Below are 27,454 nucleotides of genomic sequence, written 5' to 3'. Positions count from 1 at the left end.
AATTAGTAAAGTTGATTTAAAAAAAAAAGGCTATACTAAAAATCTCAGAAAAAGAGAAAAAATTCTCAGCTTCAACAAAACTGGTAAGGCAAATGGCCTCTCCTATGAATTTTAAAAGCTATCAAGATTTTCTTCCATGATTTCTAAAGTAAAATTAGATTAAAAATGGAATTAAGGGGATCCCTGGGTGGCGCAGCGGTTTAGCGCCTGCCTTTGGCCCGGGGCGCAATCCCGGAGAGTCGGGATCGAATCCCACATCGGGCTCCCGGTGCATGGAGCCTGCTTCTCCCTCTGCCTATGTCTCTGCCTCTTTCTATCTCTGTGTGTGACTATCATAAATAAATAAAAATTAAAAAAAAAAGGGAATTAAGGGACACCTGGGTGGCTCAGCAGTTGAGTGGCTGGGATGGAGTCCCACATCAGGCTTCTCACGGAGAGCCTGCTTCTCCCTCTGCCTGTATCTCTGCCTCTCTCTGTGTGTCTCTCACGAATGAATAAATAAAATAAATCTTAAAAAAAAATAGGGAATTAAAACCTATTTACCACCACCTAATAAATACAAATGAAACTACTACTGCAATGGTCTTAAATAGAATGCCGTCTAAATTTCTAATACTTAGCTTTAAGAAAAAAAATTCTTTAAAATATTTACTTAAATCAGAACTTTAAAGAAACAAAAACAGCTATAACCCTGAATTTAAATAATAGGTAAGTGTTTACCCAATTACAATTTAGAACTTCTAAAGTAGCCTTTTGACAAGGTTTTTGGTGATATTGAAGCAGTAAGTACATAATAACAAATATGAAGATACTTTATCATACAATGAAAGATATTTGGGGAGTAATTTCTGAATTCTAATGACAAACTGAAAATTTCTCTACCTGAACAATGATTACAATGATGATGATAATCATAGTAATGGTAAAGATAATAATAGCCACTAATTGTAAGGAACATGCTATCATGAGACAATGTTTTTTTAAAAAAATACAGGTATTAACCCAGGAACAATGATAGCTAAATACTGTTATTATGCCCATTTTAGAGATAAGAAAACTGAGCAACAGAAATTAAATAATTTTACCCAAAGTCACACAACTATTAAGGCATACAGACCAGGAGTGGCTCAGTAGGTTAAGCGTCTGCCTTCAGCTAAGGGTGTGATCCCAGGGTCCTGCGATTAAGCCCCACTTTAGGCTCTCTGCTCAGTGGAGAGCCTGATTTTCCTTGTCCCTCTGCCTCGTCCCCCCCGCCACCTCCTGCTCATGTGCACACTCTCTCTCTGTCACTCTAGCTCCATCTCAAATAAATAAAAAAAATATTTTAAAAAAACATACAAAATGAAAAACCAGGCAGCCTGTTTTTAAACACCAAGCTATACTGTGTGTCTTTTCTGAGACAGTATATTACATAGATAATATACTAAAATTCTTACTTCAGTAAGCCATCTTTCCCCATAATCACATAAAATATATTTTAATTTACATACATATACTCAAGATTTTCTTATTTTACTCCCTTTCCAAACTTGGTAGTCCTTAACTTGACAATAATTTAAGATGAAAGCTAATTCTATGGTTTATGTAATTCGGCCAGACATCACTAAATGGTGCAATCAAAACTTTACTGAAAATCTGAACATATGTTAAATCAATACTTTACACATAAAATTCTTCAAAACCTTGATATAAACATTTCCACATAACCTAAGGTCAATTTGAAGTTATATTCAAATAAAATAAAACTAAACCTAACCTAAAATAAAACTAGTATTATATCGTTGCCCATAATGAGATACTCTTTGAACACTATGTTTCCCACAATATCAACTTCAGTTTTTTCCCAGTGACTTTCTATTTATTAGCAAAAGGTAGTTATTGGAAGCATTAAAAAGGAGGGGGAAAATGGGTGAAAGTACTGAAAGGATACAAACTTCCAGTCATAAGCTGGGTAAGTCCTAGGGATCTGATATACAACATGGTGACTACAGTTAACAATACTGTATTCCGTAAGGGAAAGTTACTAAGAGAATAGATCTTACAAGTCCTAACATATACACAAAAAAATTGTAACTGAAGTGATGGATGTGTTAACTAACCTTATTGTCCAATCATTTCATAATATACACATAAATCAGATCCTGAGTACACTTTAAACTTATACAGTATTATGTGTCAATTAGACCTCCATAAAGCTGAAAACAACAAAAACAAAAATAAATGTATATAAAATACATACGAGGATTTTGTATCTTTACTGAAGAATCAGGATCTGGATGCTGTTTGTGTATCACCTGAGTACAAATATGCTCTATAAGAATCTACAGAAGTAAAATAACAGATTTTATTAGCATAATTACTGTATTACCATGGCCATTAACAAATTTTAAGTACCGTACTAATCAACATTAAGTATACAGTCCAATGTTGTCATGCTAAATATCTTCTGCATTATATAAAATAATTTCAATGTTATAATTCTATTTTTACTTAATTACAAAATGAGACATCAAATGGTCAATACAAGGAACCATTTAACAGAGATGTCCATACTGCTTAATAGTTCACAATTAATAAATTTAAGATGTAGTCACATCTCCCTTATATAACTAATTTCAAAACCGTATATCAAACCTAAATTAACTTACAACAGCTAGATACTATCAACTAAATTATACAAGCACTCTCAAAATAAGAAATTAGTAAGATTAAATTCTAAATATATTCCTACCTCAAACAAAACATTATATGTGGTCATTGTGATTAAATTTGTCTGAAGCATGAGTCTTTCTGCCAGCAATGAAAATAATCCATGTCCAAGCATGACTTCAGCTTTTCTTCTACAATATCATAAAAATAATCAAATGCAAAGTGTTATTATCCACTATTTACAATGCAAGTTGGATGAAGAAGACACAATGTGATTTTCACATAATCAACAAATTCCAACACAGTAACTCTCCTAATTTTCTTCAACTTAGAACTCATAAGGTCACAAAATCTTTGAGGAGAGAGATACAAACTACATTATAAACACAGCTAAAGTTAAAAGAAAAAAAAAAAAAAAACAAGACTGGCTATGTCACAGACACAGCAAAAACCTCCACAAAAATCTCCAGAGCGATTATTTATTAACCAGTTTCTATTCTCTGTCAGCAGTGAGCTAAACCCCACTATGGATGATAATCTAAAACCCAATAAGTAAGTCATTCAGTAGAAAAACAATGTGGAGGAAAAGGTAGAAGAAATGAAAAAAAATTAAGAAAATGAGTACTGTGAAGATAAACAAACCAAAATCAACTTCCAAACAAAAATTTAGAAACTAAAGGATCATAAACTTTAATTCTACCCTGGGATTCATCAAATTTTTTCTGCAAATCGCTAAATAGTAAACATTTTAGGCTTTGCAGACCATATGGTCTCTGTAGCAACAACTCAACACTGCTGTTGTGTTCTGAAAACAGACACAGATAATAAGCAAATAAATGATTGTGGCTGTGTTCCAACAAAACTTTATTTCCAGGCAGCCAAATGGAATACACATAAAGACCACAGTTTGCCAACATTTCTTTATTGCCACAATTGTTAATTTTTATAATAAACCAACTCTGATATAAGGAACAATAGGTAGGATATGAATCTACATTCAGCTAAGAAAAAAAAGTTTTCATTTTCAGTCATTCTTACAGCAGAACATACTAAGACAAATATTGAGGTTAAAATGTCAGCTTTATACTACAGATAAAACAAATGATAATGAACCCACACAAAATAAAGTCTCCTGGTTTCTAAAATTCCATTATACAAAAGTATTCTTAAACAAGGAACAAACAGAAAAGTTAAATTTTATTAAAATGAAGTATATACCCCTGTTTCACTTTACTTTTAATATACAGAAATGGAATTACATCTACATAGATTTTATAAATTAAAATAAAGAGAAACTAGAGAAATCACAGAATACAAATACTATTCCAAAGATTTATAAAATAAAATGGTAATATACCACAGTCCATTTTAGATTTCATGCATACTATACTCACTTTGGGGCCAGGTGTTTTAAAAAATAGCCCATTGCCTTGAGAGCTTGTACTCTGATTCCTTCACTTGTCGATGCCATAAGTTTATAGATGACACTGAAGGGAATTAAAATTAAATTCATGATTATAAACCTAATTTCAAGTAAGATATAGGTGAATTTGAAGTACACTTCTGACATTTAAAAACTTGCTTATCAAAAACTGTATGCTGTCTTCAAGAAGCCCACCGTATATATAAAGACATATATAGATTAAAAGTAAATGAATGGAGAAAAATAGAGCATCTAACACTAACCAAAAGAAAACAAGAATAGTTACCTTAATTTCAGAGAAAGCAATTATCAGAGATAAGAAGGGCACTGCTATATGATAAAAGGGGTCATTTCTCCATTAAGACATAATAGTCTGTAACATGTATGTGTCTAAAACAATATGGCATAAAAACTGATTGAACTGCAAGGAGAAATAAAAGATAAATACACTGTTATATTTGGAGAATTTTAAAATCATTTTTTAAGATTTTATTTATTTATACATGAGAGATACAGAGAGAGAGAGAGAGAGAGAGAGAGAGAGAGAGAAAGAGGCAGAGATACAGGCAGAGGGAGAAGCAGGCTCCGAGCAGGGAGCCCAACGTAGGACTCGATTCCGGGTCTCCAAGATCATGCCCTGCTGAGCCACCAGGGCTGCCCGAGAATTTTAAATTCCTTTTAGAAACACAACCAGTAGGCAGAAAATCAGTAAGGACATAACTAAACTCAACAATACCATCATTGTCCTTAATATCAACTATTTTATCCAGAAATAGCAGAATACACATTCTTCTTAATCTAACACATAACACTCACCAAGTAGGCTACATTCAGGGCTATAAAACATATCTGAACAAATGTAAAGATTAGAAATCATGTATTGTTTGTTCCCAGACAACAATGGGATTAAACTAGAAACCATTAATAAAAAGATAGCTACAAAGTTCCAAAATATTTGTATATTAAACAACACACTAAAAAACACACACACATAGCAACAACAACACACTTAAAATAACATGTAGGTCAAAGAAGAAATCTTTAGAGAACATAAAAATATTTTAAACTAAATTAAAATGAAAACATAACTTAAAAAATTTTGTGAAACCCAGAAAACACAGTAGTTTCAAGGAAATTTATGGCATTGAATGCCCATATTAGAAAATAAGAAAGAACTTAAATCACGAATCAAGCTTCCACTCTAGGAAACTAAAAAAAGAAGATAATCTTCAATCCAAAGTAATCAGAGGAAAATATAAGTAAGTATTAGAGTGGAAAACATAAAACTGAAAAAAAGAAATCAATAGATAAAATTAGTGTAACCAAAAGCTGATTTGAAAAGATCCGTAAGATGAGCTTCTAGCCAGGCTAAGTAATAACATAAATAGAAAACACTATTTACTACTTTCATAAAGTAAGAGGAAACCTCATCCCATGGACATAAAAAGGATAATAAAGGAATACTATGAACAACTCTATGCCCACAAATTCTATAACCTAGAGGAAATGGACCAATTCATTGAAAGACAATTTGCCAAAACTCACACAGGAATAACTGATGATCTAAAAAGGCTTATAACTACTAAAGATAAGGAATCAATAAATAATAACCTACCAAAACAGAAAGTGCAAGACCCAGACAGGTTTATTGGTGAATTCTACCAAAAATGTAAAAAGAAATTATATCAATTTTCTACAATTTCCTTCAGAGCATAGAAGCAGAAGGAATACCTCCTAACTCATTCTATGAGCCAACATTAACACCAAAATAAAAAAATAAAAGACATTACAAGAAAACTATCGACAAATATATCTCATTAACAAAGACAATAAAATCTCCAAGAAAATATTAGCTAATCCAATGCAAAAAAAACATAATAAGAATTATATACCATGAGCTAAGTAAAATTATTCCAAGGGCACAAGGCTGGTTTACCATTTGTGAATCAATTAATATAATCTATCATAAAATCAATTAATCTATAGATAAGAAAATTACTGGTATCAGTAAAGGCAGGAAAAAAAAAAAACATTGACAAAATCCAGCACTCATTCATGTTAAAAACTTAATAATCTAGGAATAGAGGGAAATTTTTCTCAAGTTCATAAGGACTATCCACAAAAACTCAACACCTAACATAATTAATAGGGAGAAATTCCAAGGATCCCCCCTAAGAACAAGTACAAGGATATCTCCTCCACCACTCTTTTTCAGCACTGTACTAGAAGTTCTTGCTAATGGAGTGAGGCAAAAAAAGAAAGTAAATAGTATACTGATTGTAAAGGAACACATAAAACTGTCTTTATTCACAGATGACATGATCATCTATGAAGAAAATCTAGAACTGATCAAAAAAAACCCTGAAACTAATAAGCAATTATACCAAGGTTGAAGACTACAGAATAAACAAAAGTCAACTGCTTTCCTATACACCAATAATGATCAAGTGGAATAAGACATTAAAAACACAATACCATTTACAGTAGTATCCCCTAAAAGTGAAAGAATTAGGTATAAATCTAACAAAATATGTACAAGAGCCACATGAGGAAAACTGTAAAACTGATGCATAAAACCAAAAATGAGATAAGTAAATGGACAGAAAATCCATGTTCATAAATAGGAAGACTATTCTCAAGATCTCAGTTCTTCCCAACTTCATCTATAGGTTCAATATAATTCCAATCAAAATCCCAAAAAGTATTCTAAAGTTTATATTGAGAGGCAAAAGCCCAAGACAGCCAATACAATTACTGATGAAGAAGAACAAAGTTGGAAAACCAAAGTTACCTGATTTCAACAGGTATTATAAAGGCATAGTAATCAAGACAGTACTGACAAAAAATTACACAAATAAATCATAGAACAGAATAAAGAGCCTAGAAATAGACTGACATAAATATGGACAACTTCTCATTGACAAAGGAAGGCCAAAGGCAGTACAATGGACTAAAGATTCTCTTTCAACAAATGATGCTGGAACAAGTAGATACCCACATTCCAATAAATGAATCTACACATAAAAATTATCTCAAAGTGGACCTAAATGTAAAATGCAAAACTATAAAACTTCTAGGAGACAAGAGAAAACATAGATGACCCAGGTATGATGATGCAAGATACAAAACCAAAACAAAATCCACAAGAAATACTTGATAACTAGACTTCATTAAAATTAAAAACTTTGGCTCTGCTGAAAAGACAGTATATCAAGAAAATTAGAAGACAAGATAGAATGGGAGAAAATGTTTGCAAGACACATATCTGATAAAGAATTTTTATCCAAAACATACAAAGAACTCTTAAAAACTCAACAATAAAAAAAAGCAAGCCCCTATTTAAAAATGGGCAAAGGAACTTAACAGACTCTCACCAAAGAAGATACATGGATAAAAATTAGCATATAAAAATACTAAGATTTTCAAGTGTCCTAAAATCATAATGCTTAATAACTAAGTTTGAAAAAAAGATTAAAAAAACAAAAGTAAAGACTTTGACCCTCTAGTGTCTGACAGAAAAGGAAATTCACAAAAAGAACTTTGATTCCTGTTAAAATATTAATTAAAAGCATCTAGGTCCATAATACATTGTAATCTCATAAAATGAGATATGTGAAACTACTCATTTTTAACACAATACTACAAAACTATAACATTCAATTATTGGAATATCAATATGTTTATAATTTTTTTCTTTCCATCATTTAACTTAAGTAAAATAAAAATTAAATTTTCTATAAAAGGAATATTAACATAAGTTTCATACTGGTTTAAAAACCCCAACACCCAAGACATTTTAACACAGAATAAATAAATCTACCCTTGCTGTAGCATAACTTAACAAATAATCTTTGGTTAAAATCACCATGATTTCACCAAAAGATAAACTCTGGATAGAATTGTCTTAACTATTTTCAAATAATGTTTTATAAGTAAAACCAAAAGGGCTACAACTGGATCTATATACACCTCATGTTTATCCTATAATTTTTTGCGTGTTGAATATTTCTTACTAAAGCTGAATCCAATTAGTTTATTTTATCTACTAAACATAACCACTAAATTCTGTAAAGCCAAGTGGGCACATTTTGCTTTTAGATCAAAGTTTATTCCCTATTTAACACAAAGAACATTTCTCACATTAGAGCAGGAAAATCCTGTACTGATTCAATGGCATTTATATATTCAGTGACATTTATATATTTATAGCCAGGGTGGCTCAGCGCTTGAACATCTTGCCTTTGGCTCAGGTTGTAATCCAGGGGTCCTGGGATCGAGTCCCATGTCGGGCTCCCGGCATGGAGCCTGCTTCTCCCTCTGCCTATGTCTCTGCCTCTTCTCTCATGAATAAATAAAAATCTTTTTAAAAAATTATTAATATATATACATTTCTCTATAGAAAACAGAAACAAAGTATAAGAAAGCCATTATGAGTAATCCATAAGAAGCACTACTTAAAATTAGGGAATGTTTTCATATAATCTATTTTACTATGATTATATATATAACGAAAATTAATGGACATTCTAATATGTATCTATTTTTCTTCTTTTTTTTTTAAAGAGAAGAATTTATTTTTTAAGATTTTATTTAAGAGACACAGAGAGGCAGAGACACAGGCAGAGAGAGAAGTAAGCTCCATGCAGGGAACCCGATGTTGGACTTGATCCTGGGACTCCAGGATCATGTGCTGGGCCGAAGGCAGGGCACTCAACCTGAGCCACCCAGGCATCTCTGTATCTATTTTTCTGAATGGAAATGTACTATGGCATGTACACTATAGCATTTTCAAGGAAGAAAATATTCAGATAATAGAAATACCAAGAGATTCATTTGAAAAGTTATAGATTATTTCAATTTGTTCACAGACATAAAAATATATGATAAAAGCTCATTAGACTCCGAAAATAGAAATTTAATACTTAAAATTTAAGCATGGCCTATGATGTGACTGACAGGGCAGCAGAAAACATATTAATTCTAAGGAGAAGAAGTGCTCCAAAATATTGGAGATAATGTCTAAATGATGTGATGGTGGAAGTAATTTATACATAACAAGTAAATAAGAAAATTTCTGTCATTTAATGGAAATTAAATTGCTAATTATAATTTAGAAATGCTGCTGGCTTCTATGATGTAGTTTGGCATTCCTATATTACCGGCACCAGGAAAAACTATTCCCCCCTCCATTAGCCTATGTTACAATTTGTTTGACTTTCAGTTAATATGAAAGCTTCACTAAATATACCTGTGCTCTTTTCATGTTGGCCTTTAAAAATTACACTAATATATTTTAGGTACCAATGTAACCATAAACAGATAATGAAATTATGTAACAATGCTCCATTTGGATTCTGTCTCTTTAACTCATGGAAGAAGTCAAGAAAGAAATAAATCAAGAAGGAAGAAAACAGGTGGAAAGAATGACAGAACAGCAGACAGAGAGGCAGAGAAGGAGGGAGGGAGGGAGGGATGGAGGGTGGGAGGGAGGGAGGGAGGGAAGTAAATCTACAATTTAGAAAATTTCATACTGAATTTTTAGAGCCAAAAAATATTTCCACAGAACTCCAATTAGATTTTTAAAAACTACCAACCCATCATTCCCAAGTTATTTTTATTCTATACAACTAATGTAAGTATTCAATAACCTCTGTATCTGGTGTTTTACAAAAGTAACTGAACTACATATATTTGAGACTAATTATTCACATTCCCATATATTAGTCCAAATTACAGATTTTTTATTCATTCACAATAAGTAAAAAACTAGGAAAGTACCAGAATTTAAAGCATACTATAAAAACAAAATAGCAAGAATGACTTCCACTAATGCTGATGTGGAAGTCAGCATTTCCCTCCACAAAAACTGACAAATAAAATAAAACAAAATTTCCACATGTAACCATTCAACCAGTGAAACAACAAATTAGAGGCATTTATTACTAAGAAACTACTACACCCTGAGGGAAGAAAATCAAGAGGCAGTGGCCTTTTTGATGGGACTAATAATACCCAAACCAACATCCCAGTGGAGAGGGGAACAGAGAAAAAACAGAAAGAAAATAAAATAAATAAATAACACATTGAGAAACCAAATGCTAAACACCATGAAGTAAACAAAACCTGGAGTTTAGACACGGCAAATTATTAAAACAAACAACAAACCAATTACCCATGGAGCACCTGGCTGGCTCAGTCAGTAGAGTATGTGACTCCTGATCTCAGGGGGTTTTGAGTTCGAACCCCATGTTGGGTATAGAAGATTACTTAACAATAAAATCATTTAAAAAGAGAAGAAGAAGAAGAAGAAAGAAGAAGAAAGAAGAAGAAGAAGAAGAAGAAGAAGAAGAAGAAGAAGAAGAAGAAGAAGAAAGAAGAAGAAAGAAGAAGAAGGAAGAAGAGGAAGAAGAAAGAAAGAAGGAGGAAGAAGAAAGAAGAAGAAGGAGGAAGAAGAAGGAGGAAGAAGAAGGAAGAAGAAGGAAGAAGGAGAGGAAGGAGGAAGGAGAGGAAGGAGGAAGAAGAAGAAGAAGGAGGAAGAAGGAAGGAGGAGAAGGAGGAAGGAAAGGAGGAGAGGAGGAAGGAGGAAGGAGGAGGAGGAGGAGGAAGGAGGAAGAAGGAGGAGGAGGAGGAAGGAGAAGGAGGAGGAAGAAGGAGAAGGAGGAAGGAGGAGGAAGGAGGAAGGAGGAGGAAGAAGAAGGAAGAAGGAAGAAGAAGAAAGAAAAGAAAACAAATGGGGTGCCTGGATGGTGCAGTTAGTTAAGCGTCTGACTCCTGGTTTCAGCTCAGGCCAAGATTTCAGGGTCCTGAGATCAAGGCCACGTCTGGCTCCACACTCAGCACGGAATCTGTTCAAGATTCTCTCTCTCTGCCCCTCCAGTTCATGCTCAATCTCTCTCTCAAATAAATAAATCCTTAAAAAAAAAAAAAAGAAAGAAAACCAACAACCCATGGACAAGCAAAACAGAAGTCAAACTTGCTATTTTATCTGAAATATTCAGTTTTCAACCAAAATTACTACACATGTAAGGAAATTAAAAAGTGTGACTTGTAATTAAAAAAAAAAGCAGTCAACAAAATGACTCAAGTTCCAAAAGTCAGATTTTGAAAACACTTCAAAGACATGCAATAAATATGTTCAACGAACTTTAAATTATGTTCAAATAATTAAAAGAAACAGATTAATAGTAAACAAGTTTCTCATTTTAATAAAGAGAAACTATAAAAACATACCACATGAAGATTCTAGAGTTGAAAAGTAAACATGAAAAACAAAAAATTCAAAAAAAAAAAAGAAATGAAAAATTCATAAGAGGTACTCAACAACAGATAACAGCTAGCAAAAGACAGTCTAGTCTGTAAAATTCAACAGATCAATAGAAATTACCCAGTCTGACGAACAGAGAGAAAATGACGAAAGGTAAATTAACAAACCTTTAGAAACCTGTGAGACAATGTAGTATTCCATCATAGGTATAATGCAAGAGAAAAAAAAAAAAGAGGAATGGGGAAAAAAAACTTTCTGAATAAACTATGGGGGGAAAAATCTTCCAAAATTTCATGAAAAAACATTAACTTGCAGATCCAAGAACTCAATAAGTCACAAAAGGATAAAAACAAAAAGAATCACAACTAAACCGAATACAGTCAAAAATCAAGGACAAAGAAAAAATCTGAGAAGCATCAAAAGAAATATGACTCAACACGTAGAAAACAGCAAAAAATAGAAAGTTGACATCTCATCAGAGGACAAAAGTCAAACCACAAAGTGCAAACAGAAAGAAGACTGAAAATTTTATATCCAACATAATTATTATCCAAAAATGAAGAGAAATAAAAGTATTCTCAAATGAACAGACTGAGAAAATGCATTGCTAACATAATATGTCTTATAAGAAATAATAAAATCCACCAAGAAGAATAAAAAATATAATTATTATTAAAGCGTTAAATTTAAAAAAAATTTTTTAGAAGAAAACTAGGGGTGCCTGGGTCACTCAGTTATCTTGATTCTGGCTCAGGTCATGATTTCAGGGTCCTGATATTGAACCCATCAATCTCTGCATTCATTAGGGAGTCTGCTTAAGGATTCTCTCTCACTCTACCTCTGTCCCTCCCCGCCAGCCTGGGTACATGTGATCACTCAGTCTCTTGTGCTCTCTAAAATAAATAAATCGCAAAGAAAAGACAAGAAAAGTATACAATCAACAGGGAGTTCTGGTTCAACCAAGATGAAGTAAAGCTAGTAAGAGCCTCTCTGTCTTACATACTGGAGCTGAAACAATGAGAAAAAATACAAAAAGCAATTTCCTAAGTACTTCTGAAGACCAAACAAAAGCAAATACATTGCTATAAAGGAGGTAAAATTTGGAGAATTGCCCATTATAGAGAGATAAGAGTCTCAATTTTTTATCTTTGCCCTTATAAATCTGACCCAAAAGTGAGACCTTATCTCAGAGGCGGATGTTAGAAGCTCAGGTGGCTAATACTCTGATAAAACTGTGTTTGAGATAGAGGAACTAAGAAAATGGGTTTGTACAAGAGGCAGGGGCCAGGGGCAGAGGGAGAGGAGGAGTTGTCTTGAATAGGAGTAAACAGGAGAGAATGATCCTCAAAATCTTTGTAAAAACCCGTAAAAGCCCTAAACTGACCCAAGAGATGCACCTGTGAGGGGCAGACACAGACTAGAACAGCAAAATCTTTCTGAACTGAAAAAAAAATTTAATTATCACCCAATTCAAACCTAATCCCTGAATGCATTATGTGCAAAAAAGACACAAAGAAGGATAAGACAGGTTTTTACAATAAGTGACACTTGGAACCCCTACCCACAAAGGATAGGTAGAACTTGAAGTCTGACTCTTCTTATTAAAATAAAACAAAAAAAGGGTCAACGTTCATTAGAGGATTTTAATAAAACACATTAGTTTATAAAAGACAACATCCACAATGTCTAGGACACATTAAAAATTTACTCAACATATAAAGGAACCACGAAAATGTAACCATTTCTCACAGGAAAAGACCCTGAACAAATGCTGATAAGATGAGCAAATTGTTGGAATTACCACACAAAGATTTTAAAGGAACTATTATAAATATAATACCATCTAATAGAATCAGAAAACAGGGTTCTCAACCAAAAAAAGCATAAAATTAACCATATTAAAATCATACAACTGAAATGTACAAATCCAACGTAAAATATTCAGGAGTTGAGCTTAATACCAAAATAGAAAAAGCAAACAAAAAGTCCATAAAGTTGAAGATCAACTCTTATCATACATTCAATAGCAAGTTTCTGTATCAATAGACAGTATCAAAATGAAGAACAAAGAAAAAAAGACTGAAATGAACTAAAAAAAGGCTTAGGGATGTGTACAATGGAAGTCCTAATATTCATGTCACTAGAAACCCAAAGGAAAAAGAGAAAGACTAAAACAAAAAATATGAATATAAGGACTTAAAACTTCTCAAAATTGGTAATAACCACAAAGAAAACTATAATGAAATTGTACGGAGAGCTACAGAATACGTCTTGAAAACAAGTACATATTTTTGTATGTATACTTGTATAGTATATTTTACTTAAACATACATTAAATAACCATACATTTCTCGTTAGAAACCATGGGTACCAGCAAACAATTGAAAAATGGAAAAATATTTTAAAGTAACTAAAAGAAAAAAAATTGAATTCTACCCAGAATTCTCCATGCAGCAAAAATACCCTTGTGTGATGAAGGCCAGATAAATTTATAATCACAGAGGTGCCTGAGTGATTTAGTCACTTAGGCATCTGACTTGTGGTTTCAGATCAGGTCATGAGGTTGAGCCTTACTTCTGGCTCTGCACTCAGCAAGGAATCTGCTTGAGATTCTCTCTCTCCTTCTCCCTAGGCCCCTCCTCCTGTTCACACACTCACTCTAAAATAAATAAATCTTTCTTAAAAATTATATTCAGAAAAAATAATTTAAATATTTGTTTCAAAAAACTGCTCAACAGGAAATGTGAATAGAGTTCAAGAATGAAAAAAATAAAAGAAAAATATAAAAGATTTTTCTTCCTTTAAATTTTTAAAACATATAGCAAGTGACACTAAAAATTGTAACATTACCTAGAGAGACTTGTAATGTATTAAATGTAGTAACAAACAATGGCTGATGTTAAAGGGATACATAAAGTTGAAATGGTTCTGTATTACATGTGAAGAGGTAAAATATTAGACTGTGAAATCTCTGTGCAATCACTAAAAAAATTATGCAGAAATAGATATAAAACCAAGTAGACTAATTTTACAAGAATACTAAAGGAATTCAAATACAAAGGACACAGGAAAAGAGATACAGGGGAAAAATTACCTTGGGACAAATAAATAATAAAATGCTCGGTGAAAATCATGCCTTATCAGTAGTTACATTAAAAGTAAGTAGTCTAGGGCAGCCCTGGTGGCTTAGGGGTTTAGTACGCCGCCTTCAGCCCAGGGCGTGATCCTGGAGACCCAGGGTTGAGTCCCATGTCAGGCTCCCTGCATGGAGCCTACTTCTCCCCCTGCTTGTCTGTCTGTCTGTCTCTCTAATAAATGAATTAAAAATCTAAAAAAAAAAAAGTAAGTAGTATAACACAATGAGAAGACTTTCTCAGCGTATATGTCAAAAATAAATAAATAAATAAAACATTTAACTACCCTGCTTGTATTAGCAATAGTTTTCCACAAAAAAAGAACCAACAGGATATATAAAGACTGAAAGATTTAAGGAATTAGCTCTCTCAATTATGGAGACTTGATAAATCCAAAATCTTCAGGGTAAACACATATATTGGAGATTCAGAAAAAAGTTGTAAAATCCAAAGGCATTCTGTCCACAAAATTCATTTTTACTGGGGAAGGTCAATCTTTTTTCTATTTAAGTCCTTCAACTGATTTGATGAGGCCCATCCTCCTGGAAGGTTATCTACTCAAAGTCCATCAATTTATTTTTTTTAAAGATTTATTTACTTATTTATTTGAGAGAGAGAAAGAGAGAGCACGCATGTGCACACACACACACAGGAAGAGGGAGAAGCAGACTCCCCACTAAGCAGGTAGCTTTATTCAGGGCTCAATCTCAGGTCCCTGGAATCATCATGACCTAAACTGAAGGCAGATACTTAACCGACTGAGCCACCCAAGCACCCCTCAAAGTCCACCAATTTAAACATTGTTCTCATCAAAAAAATATATTTTCACAAAAATATCTACAATAAGGTTTGACCAAATATCCAGGCACCATGACTCAACCATGTTGACACAAAATTAGCCATCACAATGTGTCAATAAGAAATTCAACAAAATATAAAGATACAAATAATTTTAAAGGATGGAAAAAAAGATATACCATGTAAACTCCGTACTGAATGGGCTTCATACAACCAGTTAAAACTCATAACAGAAAAAAGACTGACCTCCCTAGAAAAAGAGGGAATTCTGCCAGCAGACTGCACTTGGACTAAAACTGCAACATCAACTCTAACTTGCATCTCCAGCCTGCCAGCCCACCCTGTAAGGTCTGGACCTCTCGGACTCCGTAATCACAAGAAAAAATTCCTTAAAACCAATCAACCAATCTCTCTATATATATGTAAAAAGGTTCTTTTTCTCTAGATAGTTCTGAAAATACACTCCCTTAAGGATAACATATAAAGTCATCTTCTGTCTTATAGCAAATGAGTACTAAGATGTACCAAAAAGGATCTGTAATAGAGGACTGATGTGGGACATTTATTGTAGCTAGATCATTAAATTAGTTACTGTAGCTGATCATCTGGAAAAGTTGTTCTTCGAACTTCTGTGGCCCAAAAACCTTATTAAATAAATGACTTAAAACAAAAGTATTCTAATTTTGTTGTTGATAACTGTTATGGACTGAATGTGTACCTCCCAATTCATATGTTAAAGCCCAGTATCACTGTATTTGGAGATGGGGATGATAAGGAAGGAATTAAGATTAAATGAGGTTATAAAGCTGTATCCTGGATACAACAGGATTAATATCCTCATAAAAAGAAACCAGAGAGCCTTCTTTCTCTTTCTTCTGTTGTATACACATAAACAGGTTGGATGAACACACAGTGGGAAGGTGGCTATCTATAATGCAAGAAGAGAACCCTTAAGACACTAACCCTGCTGGTACCTTGATCTTAAACTTCTAGTCCCCCAACTGTAAGAAAACAAGTTTCTGTTATTCAAGCAACCCAGTCTATGATATTTTGTATGGAAGCCCAAGCTGACTAACAAACACAATGATGATTTGGGATTGGGGCTGAAGATAGCGATATTTAAAAGGGAGGAAAGAGATCTTTTCTTGCAGTGCAAATGAGTACTACTGTTCTAGGACCTAAAGATAATTCTGCCAAAGAATTCAGTCTTACAGTACCTATATAAGAGCACTAATCATAACAAAACACTAACATGATTTGCCTGGTCTATCTTCACAAATTAAATAATAACACATCCTCTATAATTAAAGATTTCTTCAAAAAACATAATACATAAAATAAATAGGTCTTATACCTTAATTCATTTATACTATATGATCCAGTAGTACTTCCCATTTTAAGAATCTTCTATCATTTTCAAACTAAACTCTTATATTAAATATATTTAAATCTCTGATATACAACTCTTACCGTAATCCATTCCTTTGGTCAAAAGCAGGAATCATAGAGTTAGGATGTTCTGACATTAATGCAACAAGCAGTTGTAGGACATCCATTAGATTGTCATCCTAAAATCAAAACAAAAAACTTTTTAAATATGGAAAAAATAACTTTTTTTGAACATAAAATATTTCCAAAATGAAAGATATTCCAACTTAATTAAGTAGACATATGAGCAATATATATAGATAGATAGATGATCAGTAAGTTTATTGAAGCAACATACTATACCGTATGTAGTATAACTTAACAGCATAGAAGCATATGTGAGTTCTGAAACGCAAAACAATTCCAAGACAATCCTAAACAGTCTTGGTTGAATATTCCAGTATGTATGCATATTTAGAACCAGTTGGGCAATACTGACCCAAAAAGGACAAGGGAAGCAGCTATCAAAAGCTAGTTATCTCTGTTGCCCTGTTTATAGGATTTTGTTCACTGCTTTGGAACTGCAGCTATTTGAATATCTAATTTTCAGTAAGCTAATAAGCAGGTAACCTAGAGCTAGGGCACTGTGGCTTGGGAAAAGTATTATTTGAAAGACCTAAAAGATTTGTGAATTAACAATTTAAAAGAGAAGATCACTATAATTTCCAGTTTCTCTTTTGTCAAATACTTCACTCCTATAGAGAGTTAGGGTTAATAAAAAATAAAATCATATACAGTAAGATTACTAGGTAGTTCAGTTGAAAAATCTTCAACTATTACAAGAAAAAGAAAATCAATGAATAAAACACCCAAATTCAGAGAAAATAGAAAGTACAAGTACTATTATTTGAGTCAAATATGATCCAATCAAGAAATTTAATCTACATTTCTACCTCACTTAAGAATAAGTCAAAACAGCATCTCCCATTTACTGATAATTTTTAAAAGGCATTATTTCACACAGATATTTATTAAAACACAAAACATTAACTATAAGATAGAAATGTAAGTTATCATTTGAAATGCTTTGTTTTACATGAAATTCCATCAATCCAAATTTTACTTATTTAACAAATACTTAATCCAATTATTTTAATTAGATTACATCAGCATGTATTACCTTTTCCCAGGGCAAAAATAAAATAAAATAAAATAAAATAAAATAAAATAAAATAAAATAAAATAAAGCATTTCAACCTATTTTTTTCAACCACATAATCACAAATCCCATTATAAGCAAGTTGTTTGACTTAACAGTATTTAAACATGCAAAACCAGTTGGAAGATTGTGTTACAACTTAAACATCTAATCATTTTTAGTAATTTTCAGAACCTATTTTTCCATGTTACACTGGTTCCTAGAGATATGATGAAGGTATTTTCCACATACTTTCTTATTAATTCAATAAAATCTTTTTTCAAAACTTTTTAAAACTTTTCATGATTAATCTCAGAGTCATCTTGTGGTAATAAAGGATATTTAAATGAAAATTGACAAGATTTAGTTCCTAAATACACTTATTCTCCATTATAGTTATATTAATGAAAGATTATTTTAACTGTTTTTTACTTTAAAAAGAAAGACCATAATGAGCTTCAAAAAACAAAATCCCAAAATATAAAATTTAAATGTTACCTCATGCATAGTGAGTAGGTAATTAAGAATGGCCTGAAGTTCATCTTCTTTGACTCCAGAATCCTTTAAAATTATAATATAAGTATCTTATACTTGCATATAAAAAACATTTTTTGAAAAGTAAATAATACACCTAATATTTGTCAACGTGGTCAATTGCTGTAAATATACAAAGATACTATCACATAGAATCAAAATTTAAAACATGAATCAGGGGAAACACTAAAGCTATGCAATAATCAAGACTATGCAGAAGTCGGGCAGTTGGGTGGCTCAGTTAAGTCTCGCCTTTCACACAACAGTTTCCCTGCCCAGTGAAGAGTCTGCTTCTCTCTACCCTCCTGCCCCTCTTCTTTACCCATTTCCTAGCTCAAATAAATATTTCTCCTTCAAATAAATAAATAACATCTTAAAAAGGAAAAAAAAAAGACTGCATAGAAGTCAAAATAAATGATATAAAAGTATCCTGTTTTCAGAACCATATATGATAGGCTATCTAATTAAGCTCCAGAATCCTGGAGTAAGAAAAACAATAATTAATGATAAAAGAGTACTATTCATGGCTATCACTCCACTAAATACAAAAGACAACTCTTCTATTAAATATGGAGAGTAAATGAAAGCTTCTAAAATTATGAGTTAAAACACCAGGTACTAAAAACTGCGCAGTATTATTCCTTGAGGAAAACACTGCACTTTTAAATATGAACTAGTACATAAATTTTCAACCTATCCCATCAATTTATTATTGATAAAACAAAGCTGCGATGAGAAAAGAATAATAAGAATGAGAATTAGGAAACAAAAACACACAGAAAAAATTTAAAAATATAAAAATCAAGGGATAATTTTTTTTATAAATGTAAATAAGGTATCTGAGTCTAAAAGATATACTAAAACTTTGGTCTATTTAACATAATATTAAATTCCATAAAATAAGAAAACGACATAGGAAACTAGTAAATAAAATATTGACCAAAAAATACATTTATATATTGCTATCTTATAAAACCAAAAGACCTTCCTTAAAAATAATAAATTTTACTTTACCTAACAACAGAATAATAAAGGACAAATGTAATTTCTAAAGACTGATACATCTTTCTGGTACCTTTAGACATGGAAATTTCTTCTCAAAATCTAAATGTCAGGTACAAGAGGTCCAATACAAATGAAACCCTCTTGAAGAGTTTTGTTGACTAATGTATCACTACTGCCAAGAATAATACTTAGTACTACTTAACAGAAACTCAAAACATATTTACTGAATGAATGAATCCCCTTGAGCCCCTAGATAAATTCATATAACATATATATTACAATTATCAATCTCCAATTCTTCAATGATGTATTTCCATATGTGTGCAGGAGAGAACAAAATACATAGAAACAAGTTTCTTTCAGAGTATTTTCCAATGTGTAACACTAATAATCCAGTCCAAAAAAAAATAAACCCAAAATTGTATATTATGTGAAATTTTAACTTAAAATTATAAGTTATAAATTAAAATACAGAACATGCTAAAGAAAAAGTAGTATAAACTCACCTTCATCACTAACTGCTTAATGAACATCAACAAGAATGCTCGTAGAGAAAGTATTTCTTTTTGATTAGGTCGTGGTCCATCTTTGAAAAAAATAATATACACACACACTTAGTGTTTCAAAAACCTCAAAGCAAGGTATAAAGCTTTTAGTTTTTTCCATGCATTTATGAGAAACATAAAAGTGAGTCACCCAAAAAGTCAACATTATCATTTAGAATTGAAAGAAAGACGGTTTCCCCGACAAGCAAAAACTAAAGTTCATCGCCACTAAACATACCTTACAAGAAATATTAAGGGGAATTCTTTAGGCAGAAAAAAAGACCATAACTAGAAAGAAGAAAATATAGGAAAGAAAAAAATCATATTGCCAAAGGCAAACATATAGTAAAGGTAGTGGCTCATTCCCTTGTAAAGAGAGTATAAAGACTGAAAGACAAAAAAAAAAAGTTAATCAAATCAATTATATCTATAATAATTAGTTAAGGAATATACTAAATAAAAAGTTTAAAATATGATATCAAAATATAAAACATTGGGAGATGAGGAGAGTAAAAATGTAGTCCTTTAAGAATGCATTTGAACTCAAGAATCACCAACTCATAATGGACTTTATACATATGTTGTTAGATATGAAGCTCATGGTAACTACACACAAAAACCTCTAATAGTTGCACTAAAAATAGAAAGAAAGGAATCCCAACTGAACACTAATAAAATCATCAAATCACAAGGAGAGCAAGAAAGGAACAGAAGAACTACAAAAACAACCAGAAAACAACTAACAAAATAGCAATAAATATGTAACAACTGTAACAACTTTGAATGTAAATGACAAAAAAAGAAAAAAACAGGCCCTCTACTACCAACAAGAGAATCCCTCTTTAAAGACACACATAGACTAAAAGTAAAGTAATAGAAAAAGATATATCATGAAAATAGAAATGAAAAGAAAGCTGGCCTGGAAATAACTTAAATCAGATAAAGTAGACTCTTTAAAAAGCTGTAAGAGACAAAACACACTACATAATAAAAGGGATTAACCCAACAAGAAGGTGTAACACTTGTAAGTGTTTATGTGCCTAACATTGGAGCCCTTAAATATAAAAAGCAAATATTACCAAACAAAAATGAGAACCTGACAGTAATACAATAAAAGTAGGGGATTTTAACATATCCCTTATATCAATAGATAGATCATCTAGACAAAATAAATAAGGAAACAGTGGCCTTAAATAACAGATTAGACCAACTATACTAAACAGATAAATACAGAATAGTTCATCCAGAAGATACATTCTTCTCAAGCACATGAAACATTCTCTAGAATATTAGCATAACAGGCCACAAAACAAGTCTCAATAAATTTAAGACTGAAACCATATGAAGTGTCTTTCCAACCATAATGATATAAAACTAGAAATCAATTACAGAATAAAACTGGAAAAAAACACACGTCACTAAAAAACCAATAGGACAATAAAGATATAAAAGAGGATATTAAAAAAAATACCTTGAGACAAATGAAAATGAAACAATGTTCCAAAATCTATGAAATGCAGCAAATGCAGATCCAATAGGGAAGTTTACATCAAAACAGGCCCACCTCAAGAAATAAGAAAAATCTCTAAGACATCCAGATGGCTAACAGGCACATGAAAAGATGCCCAACATCACTAACATCTGTGAAACGCAAATCAAAACCATAATGAGATTTCACCTCACACCTGCCAGAATGGCTAAAATCAAAAAGACAAGGAGTATTTAGTATTAGAGTGAATATAGAAACCTTTGTGCACTATTGGTGGGAATGTAAACTGGTATAACCACTAGAGAAAACGGTATGGAAATTCCTCAAAAAATTAAAAATAGAATTACCATACAATCCAGCAATTACAGTTATAGGTATTTATCCAAAGAAAACAAAAACATTTAATTCAAAAACATATATGCATATATGTTAAGCACATCATTATTTACCATAGCAAAGATAGAGAAGTAACCTAAATGTCCATCAACTGATACATGAAGATGTGGCATGTGTGTATATACATACACACACACAAACTGGAATATTATTCAGCCTCAGAAAAGAATGAAAACTTGTCATTGTGTTGTGACAACATGGATGGGCCTAAAGCATATTATGCTACGTGAAGTAAGCAGACAAAGAAAAATAGTTTATGACTTCACTTGTATGTGGAATCTGAAAAACAAAACAAACAAAACAAAACAGAAACAGATTCATAGATACAGAAAACAAACTAACAGTTGCCAGAGGGGAGGAAGATGGGAAGAAGATGGGAGGATAAACAAAATAGGTGAAGAGGTTAAGAGGTAAAAATTTTCCCATTATAATATAGTAAGTCACAGGGGTTTAATGTACAGTGTAAAGGAATATAGTCAATAATATTGTAACAACTTTATATGTTGACAGATGGTAACTAGACTTATTGAGGTGACCATTTCATAATATATATAAATATCAAATCGTTATGTTGATACTAATACAATACTGTTTGGCAATTATTCTTCAATTTAAAGAATTTTATGCCTGTAGGAAGACATTCAAACTCACATACAATAGTATCTAAGTGCTCCATATGTACAAAATGGATTATTTTGAAACTACAATGAAGGAGTTTATTTTTGATTAAGGTAAAATGAATTCCAAAACATGAAAATGAGGTAATAAAATCTGTACTCAATAATAATAAGCACTTATATTTTAAGACTCTGAGAATGTTAGTACAATAACAAGTTTACATAGAAAAAAGAAAATCCAAATATATGTGAATTTAGTGGGAAAAAAAAAACTTCTGTTACTCTTGTATAAGCTAATACAAAAATTTTAAAAAGTACATCTCAACACAGTTTGGTTCATTTAAAAGGGATACATTTATGTTGACTACCTCTGACATCTCCTCCCCTTCTTGGAAAAGTCCTTGGTCACACATGGCTCACATTAAAGTCAATTTTCATGTCTCAAACAATCTCTAAGAAGAAAGCTTTTGAAACCAAATACCCATTGTTATAAGATCCTAAAGTATCTGTTTGCTTCATATTTTCTGCAATTTTCCCTCTACTAATTACTATTTACAGCTAGTTCTTAGACCACCAAAGCACAGGACCACCATGACCTCAAATAAATCAACTAAAATAAGAAAAAATTGCTTAAGATTTGTTCATGACAATTTTTAAACAAAGAATAAATTACAGAGTTACAACAGAATCACAAATTTGTCCAGCTCTCTCACTTGAAGTATGAGACTTTCCCAAGGTCACTAATCAGTTATAAAATCAATGCCAGGATACAAAACTAATACCCAGGACAGCACATGATACACCTATAGTACCATCAAATAGTCATTAGGAAATTATGACCTAGGCTCTATATCTGCCACAACCTTACCATCTTAAACAGATTATATAACTTCTATGTGCACTCACATTTTTCTAAATTATACATAGTATATTCTCTAAGAAAAAGCAGATTTTAAAAGGGATAAAGAAAGCACTGTATTAATAAGAAATGTGTTTATAAATCACTGAACAGCCAAAGTATTTAAGTAAAATGACTCTCCAGCATCAATTTCCTGATTTCAAACAGCAGCTCTCAATTTTTATCAAGGTACTGAACCAATTCCCACTTTCAGATCATATATTTCAGAGGTGGAAGGGCTTCCATGCCCATTTACAGGCAATCAGAAAAATATCTGCCTGCCTAACAGGGGTATATGATGCAATCAAAATCAATAAGCAAGAAAGAGACCTTTGCTGGAAATGCTCAATACTGGCAGACACTCTCTTGCTAGACTTAAGGATGTGAAGGTAGAGTGGCTGCTTGGTTCTATAAGGGAAAGAATACATGAAAAGAGCCAACACAGAAGAGCCAACACAGAAGAACTGGGAAATGGAGAGATACAAATTGAGTTCAAGGGGCATATTCTGAACCCTTGCACTGAGTTCAACCGATAATGTCAGTTTATTTGAGCTGATTAAAACTCCCTTTTACAATAGCTAATTTGAAGCACGTTGCACTTAAAACCAAAAGACTCACCATTTGTCAAAATTTTTATTTTGATACCTTCCATAAATTTCTTACATGATGAATACTATCTCTCCAGTAATCTCATGATTACACAAAAAAATTACTGAACTTTTGTAACTTTATTATATTATTTATTAGAAGTAGATTTACCCCTAGTTTTGGGGAATCTCCATTTCCCCCAAAAAATGATTTTCAATGAGTCTTATTATGATAATTAGCTTCACCATCAATACCATATGCCAATATAGAAATTCTCATTTTCAGTGCTTTAATAATACCATCCTACTTATATTTGCTCTGCAAACAACTTATACCAGCAGAAGGAGCATTCTTCCATAGAACTAGTAAGTTATTAAATTCTGGCAACCAGGGGATCCCTGGGTGGCTCAGTGGTTTAGTGCCTGCCTTCGGCCCAGGGCATGATCCTGGAGTCCCAGGATCGAGTCCCACATCGGGCTCCATCCATGGAGCCTGCTTGTCCTTCTGCCTGTGTCTCTGCCTCTCTCTCTCTGTGTGTCTCTCATGAATAAATAAATAAAATCTTAAAAAAAAAAAAAAAGAAATCTGGCAACCAAAATTCAGGACAAACTATTAAAACTATCAATAACATTAAAATAAAATTTTGCCAGGATGATATTCAGAAAAACTTCAAGAATAATATATTATTGGTTAAAAGAAAGAAACAAGAAAATCTAAGACAAAATATATAAACAGAGATGATATACCTAATCCCTTTGGGGTGATACCACTTCGATCCTGAGGATTCACTGCCCAGTAGTAGTACTTCAGTGTATGCATGATGAGAAGCACTGTTCCAACTCTCCGAATGGCATTATATATGTTGACTGTACCAATGAATTCCGTGGATAGGTAAGTATAGAGTGTCAACTGAACCTAGAGAATCAAAATGAAGAACTTATATCAAAGAATCAGCCCAGCATTTTACCCCTGGTTCCAATAATACTCTCAGGCTGCTTTACTTGGAGCATACTTGTTCTAAAAAGATGCTCAGCTTGATGGTAACATCCATGCTAAAGGATAACACATATCCACTTACATGCACATAGACACTTGCACATAACACACACAAAAGTATTTACCTGGTAAATGCTTCTTTTACAGTAACATTATAAAGGAAACATCCTCTAATATACCAAATTTTTATAGCACTATTTCATAGAATAACTGTTTAACTCCTATTAAACAACAATTATTCATGAGCTTACATAACTTCTTTATAGTAAGCTTACCATTTATAGTATAGTTGCTATCATTTATGCATAGTTGTTTTAAGAAGCTGGAAATTTAAGAACTTAGTAACTGCAAAATATAAGCTCTTAATATATAAAGAAATAATATAAGTACACTATACTACTACACAGTTCATATTAATACAAAATTTCAGTGAAATTATGGCTCTAAAACTCACCAACAGTTCCAATCCCATACTTTCAACAGCACAAAATAAGAACTGCTTTTGTTCTACTATTGTGTCAAAGTCAAAAATTTTTCAATTCACTGCTAGTAGATACACTTTGTAAGTAGAAAAATTTTAAGTAGGACATTTATACTCTCCCCTTAACCAAAGACCAAACCATTCTCAATCATTTTAAATGGAACATTCATATTATCTCCCTAGACACTGTCAGCATTTTCATTTTCTACTTTGCAAAATATGTCAGTGTTACCTGGTACTTCTTTAGAGAGCAAAAATTAGTACCTATCTTCCAGATGTCCTATAAGTAATCAATATTAAATGAATTAGGAAATCAATTAGTAACCATATATGGTAAAGAATGGCAGATTCTGAACCACTTAAAATTGATGTTCAATTTTATGATGATGATTGTTTAGAAAACAGTGGAATATCCCACTGTCTCACTGAAAAATAATATTATGTTGATGTAGCTGATGTTATTCAAATGGATAGGACTAGTTACTTGTTATTGAGGCTATAAAACACTTTTTGACAGGGTTCAAAATTCTTAGCCATACTATTTTAGTCATTTAGAAAATCTTTACATCCACCTATTCATAGTGATATATTATGGAAAATAATGACATATACATTGTCCCTTGGTAGCTGAAATCCAAGTGAAAAAATGAAAAACACACACAAATTTAAGTAAAAAAAAAAAACCCAATGTAATAAAGATGCCTATTGAAACATGAAGGTCACTTAAGGAAATTCTTTAAAAAGTGTCTAGAATTGGGGGACCTGGGTGACTCAGTGGGTTAAAAGTCTACCTTCAGCTCAGGTCATGATCCCAGGGTCCTGGGTTTGAGGCTTATCTCCTAGGAAGACCTTGCCCCTCTCCCACTGCTTGTGCTCTAATAAATAGAATCTTTTTTTTTTTAAGTGTCTAGAATTAACACTTTTATAAAGGGGCATCTGGCTGCTTCAACTGGTAGAGCATACAACTCTTGATGTCAGGGTTGTAAAAGTTAGAGCCCAACACTGGCTATAGAGAACTTTAAAATAAAATCTTTAAAAAAATAAAAGAAACATTAAGTATGTAATTAACTGCATATAGTTAATTGCGAAATATGTAATTAATTGCAAGATGAGTAGCAAAGAGTTATTAGAAACTATCGATTTGAAGGTCAGAGAAATTATTATAGAATAAGCTAAAATACTCAAAAAAGCCTGAATAATAAAATAGGTATTAAGGTGGGCTTTGAAGATTAGTAGTAAAATAGATAGAACAAAAGATGAAATTTCAAACAGGGAAAATGGTAGATCACACAAAAATAGGTTTCCCAAGATCTGAACATGGTCCTCAATCCTGCCTGTGCATGAGAATACCCAAAAAACATGTTTTAAAAATGCTGATGCCTGGGTCCTACCTCAGCCAAATAAAACACAATGTGGAGTGGAAGGAGTGGAAATCTGTTTTTTATTTTAACAACAACAACAAAAAAAATCCTCTTCCAAGAAGTTCTATCAACAGCCAAGGCAGAGAACCTCTGCTCTGGGATAAGTTTTAGAACCTGCCTATCTACTGAAGATAAGTTTTTAAGCTAGAAAGCTTAGGAGAGAGAATTGACATGACTTAATGCCAGAAAAGAGACTACTTTATTCTGAAAACAATGGAATATTTTTATACAGTTTGAGACTAAGAAAAAATATGATGAGAGTGATATATTAAAAACATAAAAATTCTGGCCAAAAAGTGATAGTGATAAAAAATGAAAACTGAAGAACGTCAGTCTACTGAGTATGATACCGTAGTAACAGAAAAATGGGAAGCCTTTAATATCAACATATTGAGATGAGTAAGAATGCAGACCTTAAGATTATTCATATACTAACAATGAATAAACATTTCCTCATTTACTCATTATATAATTTAATAACCATATAAATTATATGTTAACATCTGTCCTTCCTATCAGATATTCCATAAGGACAAGAATTAGATTTTGTTCACCACAGCATCCAACATAAAGCAGTTACTCAAAAAATGAATGACTATTTTATACAAGAAATTTTGCCTCTCCTGTTAGGTCATTAAAAAAAAGACAGT

The 27,454-nt window shown here is 32.2% G+C and overlaps 1 protein-coding gene across 7 annotated transcripts in view; it reads right to left on the bottom strand.

Moving 5' to 3' along the window:
* Positions 1 to 27,454, bottom strand: part of LRBA (LPS responsive beige-like anchor protein) — a 732,259-nt gene that overhangs the window by 580,526 nt on the left and 124,279 nt on the right. For all 7 annotated transcript variants that reach the window (XM_055336397.1, XM_055336401.1, XM_055336402.1 and 4 more), the window contains exons 14-20: positions 24,653 to 24,821; positions 19,880 to 19,959; positions 18,333 to 18,395; positions 16,739 to 16,836; positions 4,044 to 4,136; positions 2,732 to 2,840; positions 2,240 to 2,321 (exon numbers count right to left, since the gene is read on the bottom strand). In XM_055336397.1, coding sequence (XP_055192372.1) covers positions 2,240 to 2,321; positions 2,732 to 2,840; positions 4,044 to 4,136; positions 16,739 to 16,836; positions 18,333 to 18,395; positions 19,880 to 19,959; positions 24,653 to 24,821 — 694 coding nt within the window. The remainder of the gene's footprint in view (positions 1 to 2,239; positions 2,322 to 2,731; positions 2,841 to 4,043; positions 4,137 to 16,738; positions 16,837 to 18,332; positions 18,396 to 19,879; positions 19,960 to 24,652; positions 24,822 to 27,454) is intronic.

The sequence above is a fragment of the Nyctereutes procyonoides genome, unplaced genomic scaffold (assembly GCF_905146905.1).
Source record: "Nyctereutes procyonoides isolate TBG_1078 unplaced genomic scaffold, NYPRO_anot_genome, whole genome shotgun sequence".
NCBI classification, from domain to species: Eukaryota; Metazoa; Chordata; class Mammalia; order Carnivora; family Canidae; genus Nyctereutes; species Nyctereutes procyonoides.
The sequence above is the reverse complement of the archived record's forward strand: the minus strand, read 5'-3'. Positions and strand labels throughout refer to the sequence as shown.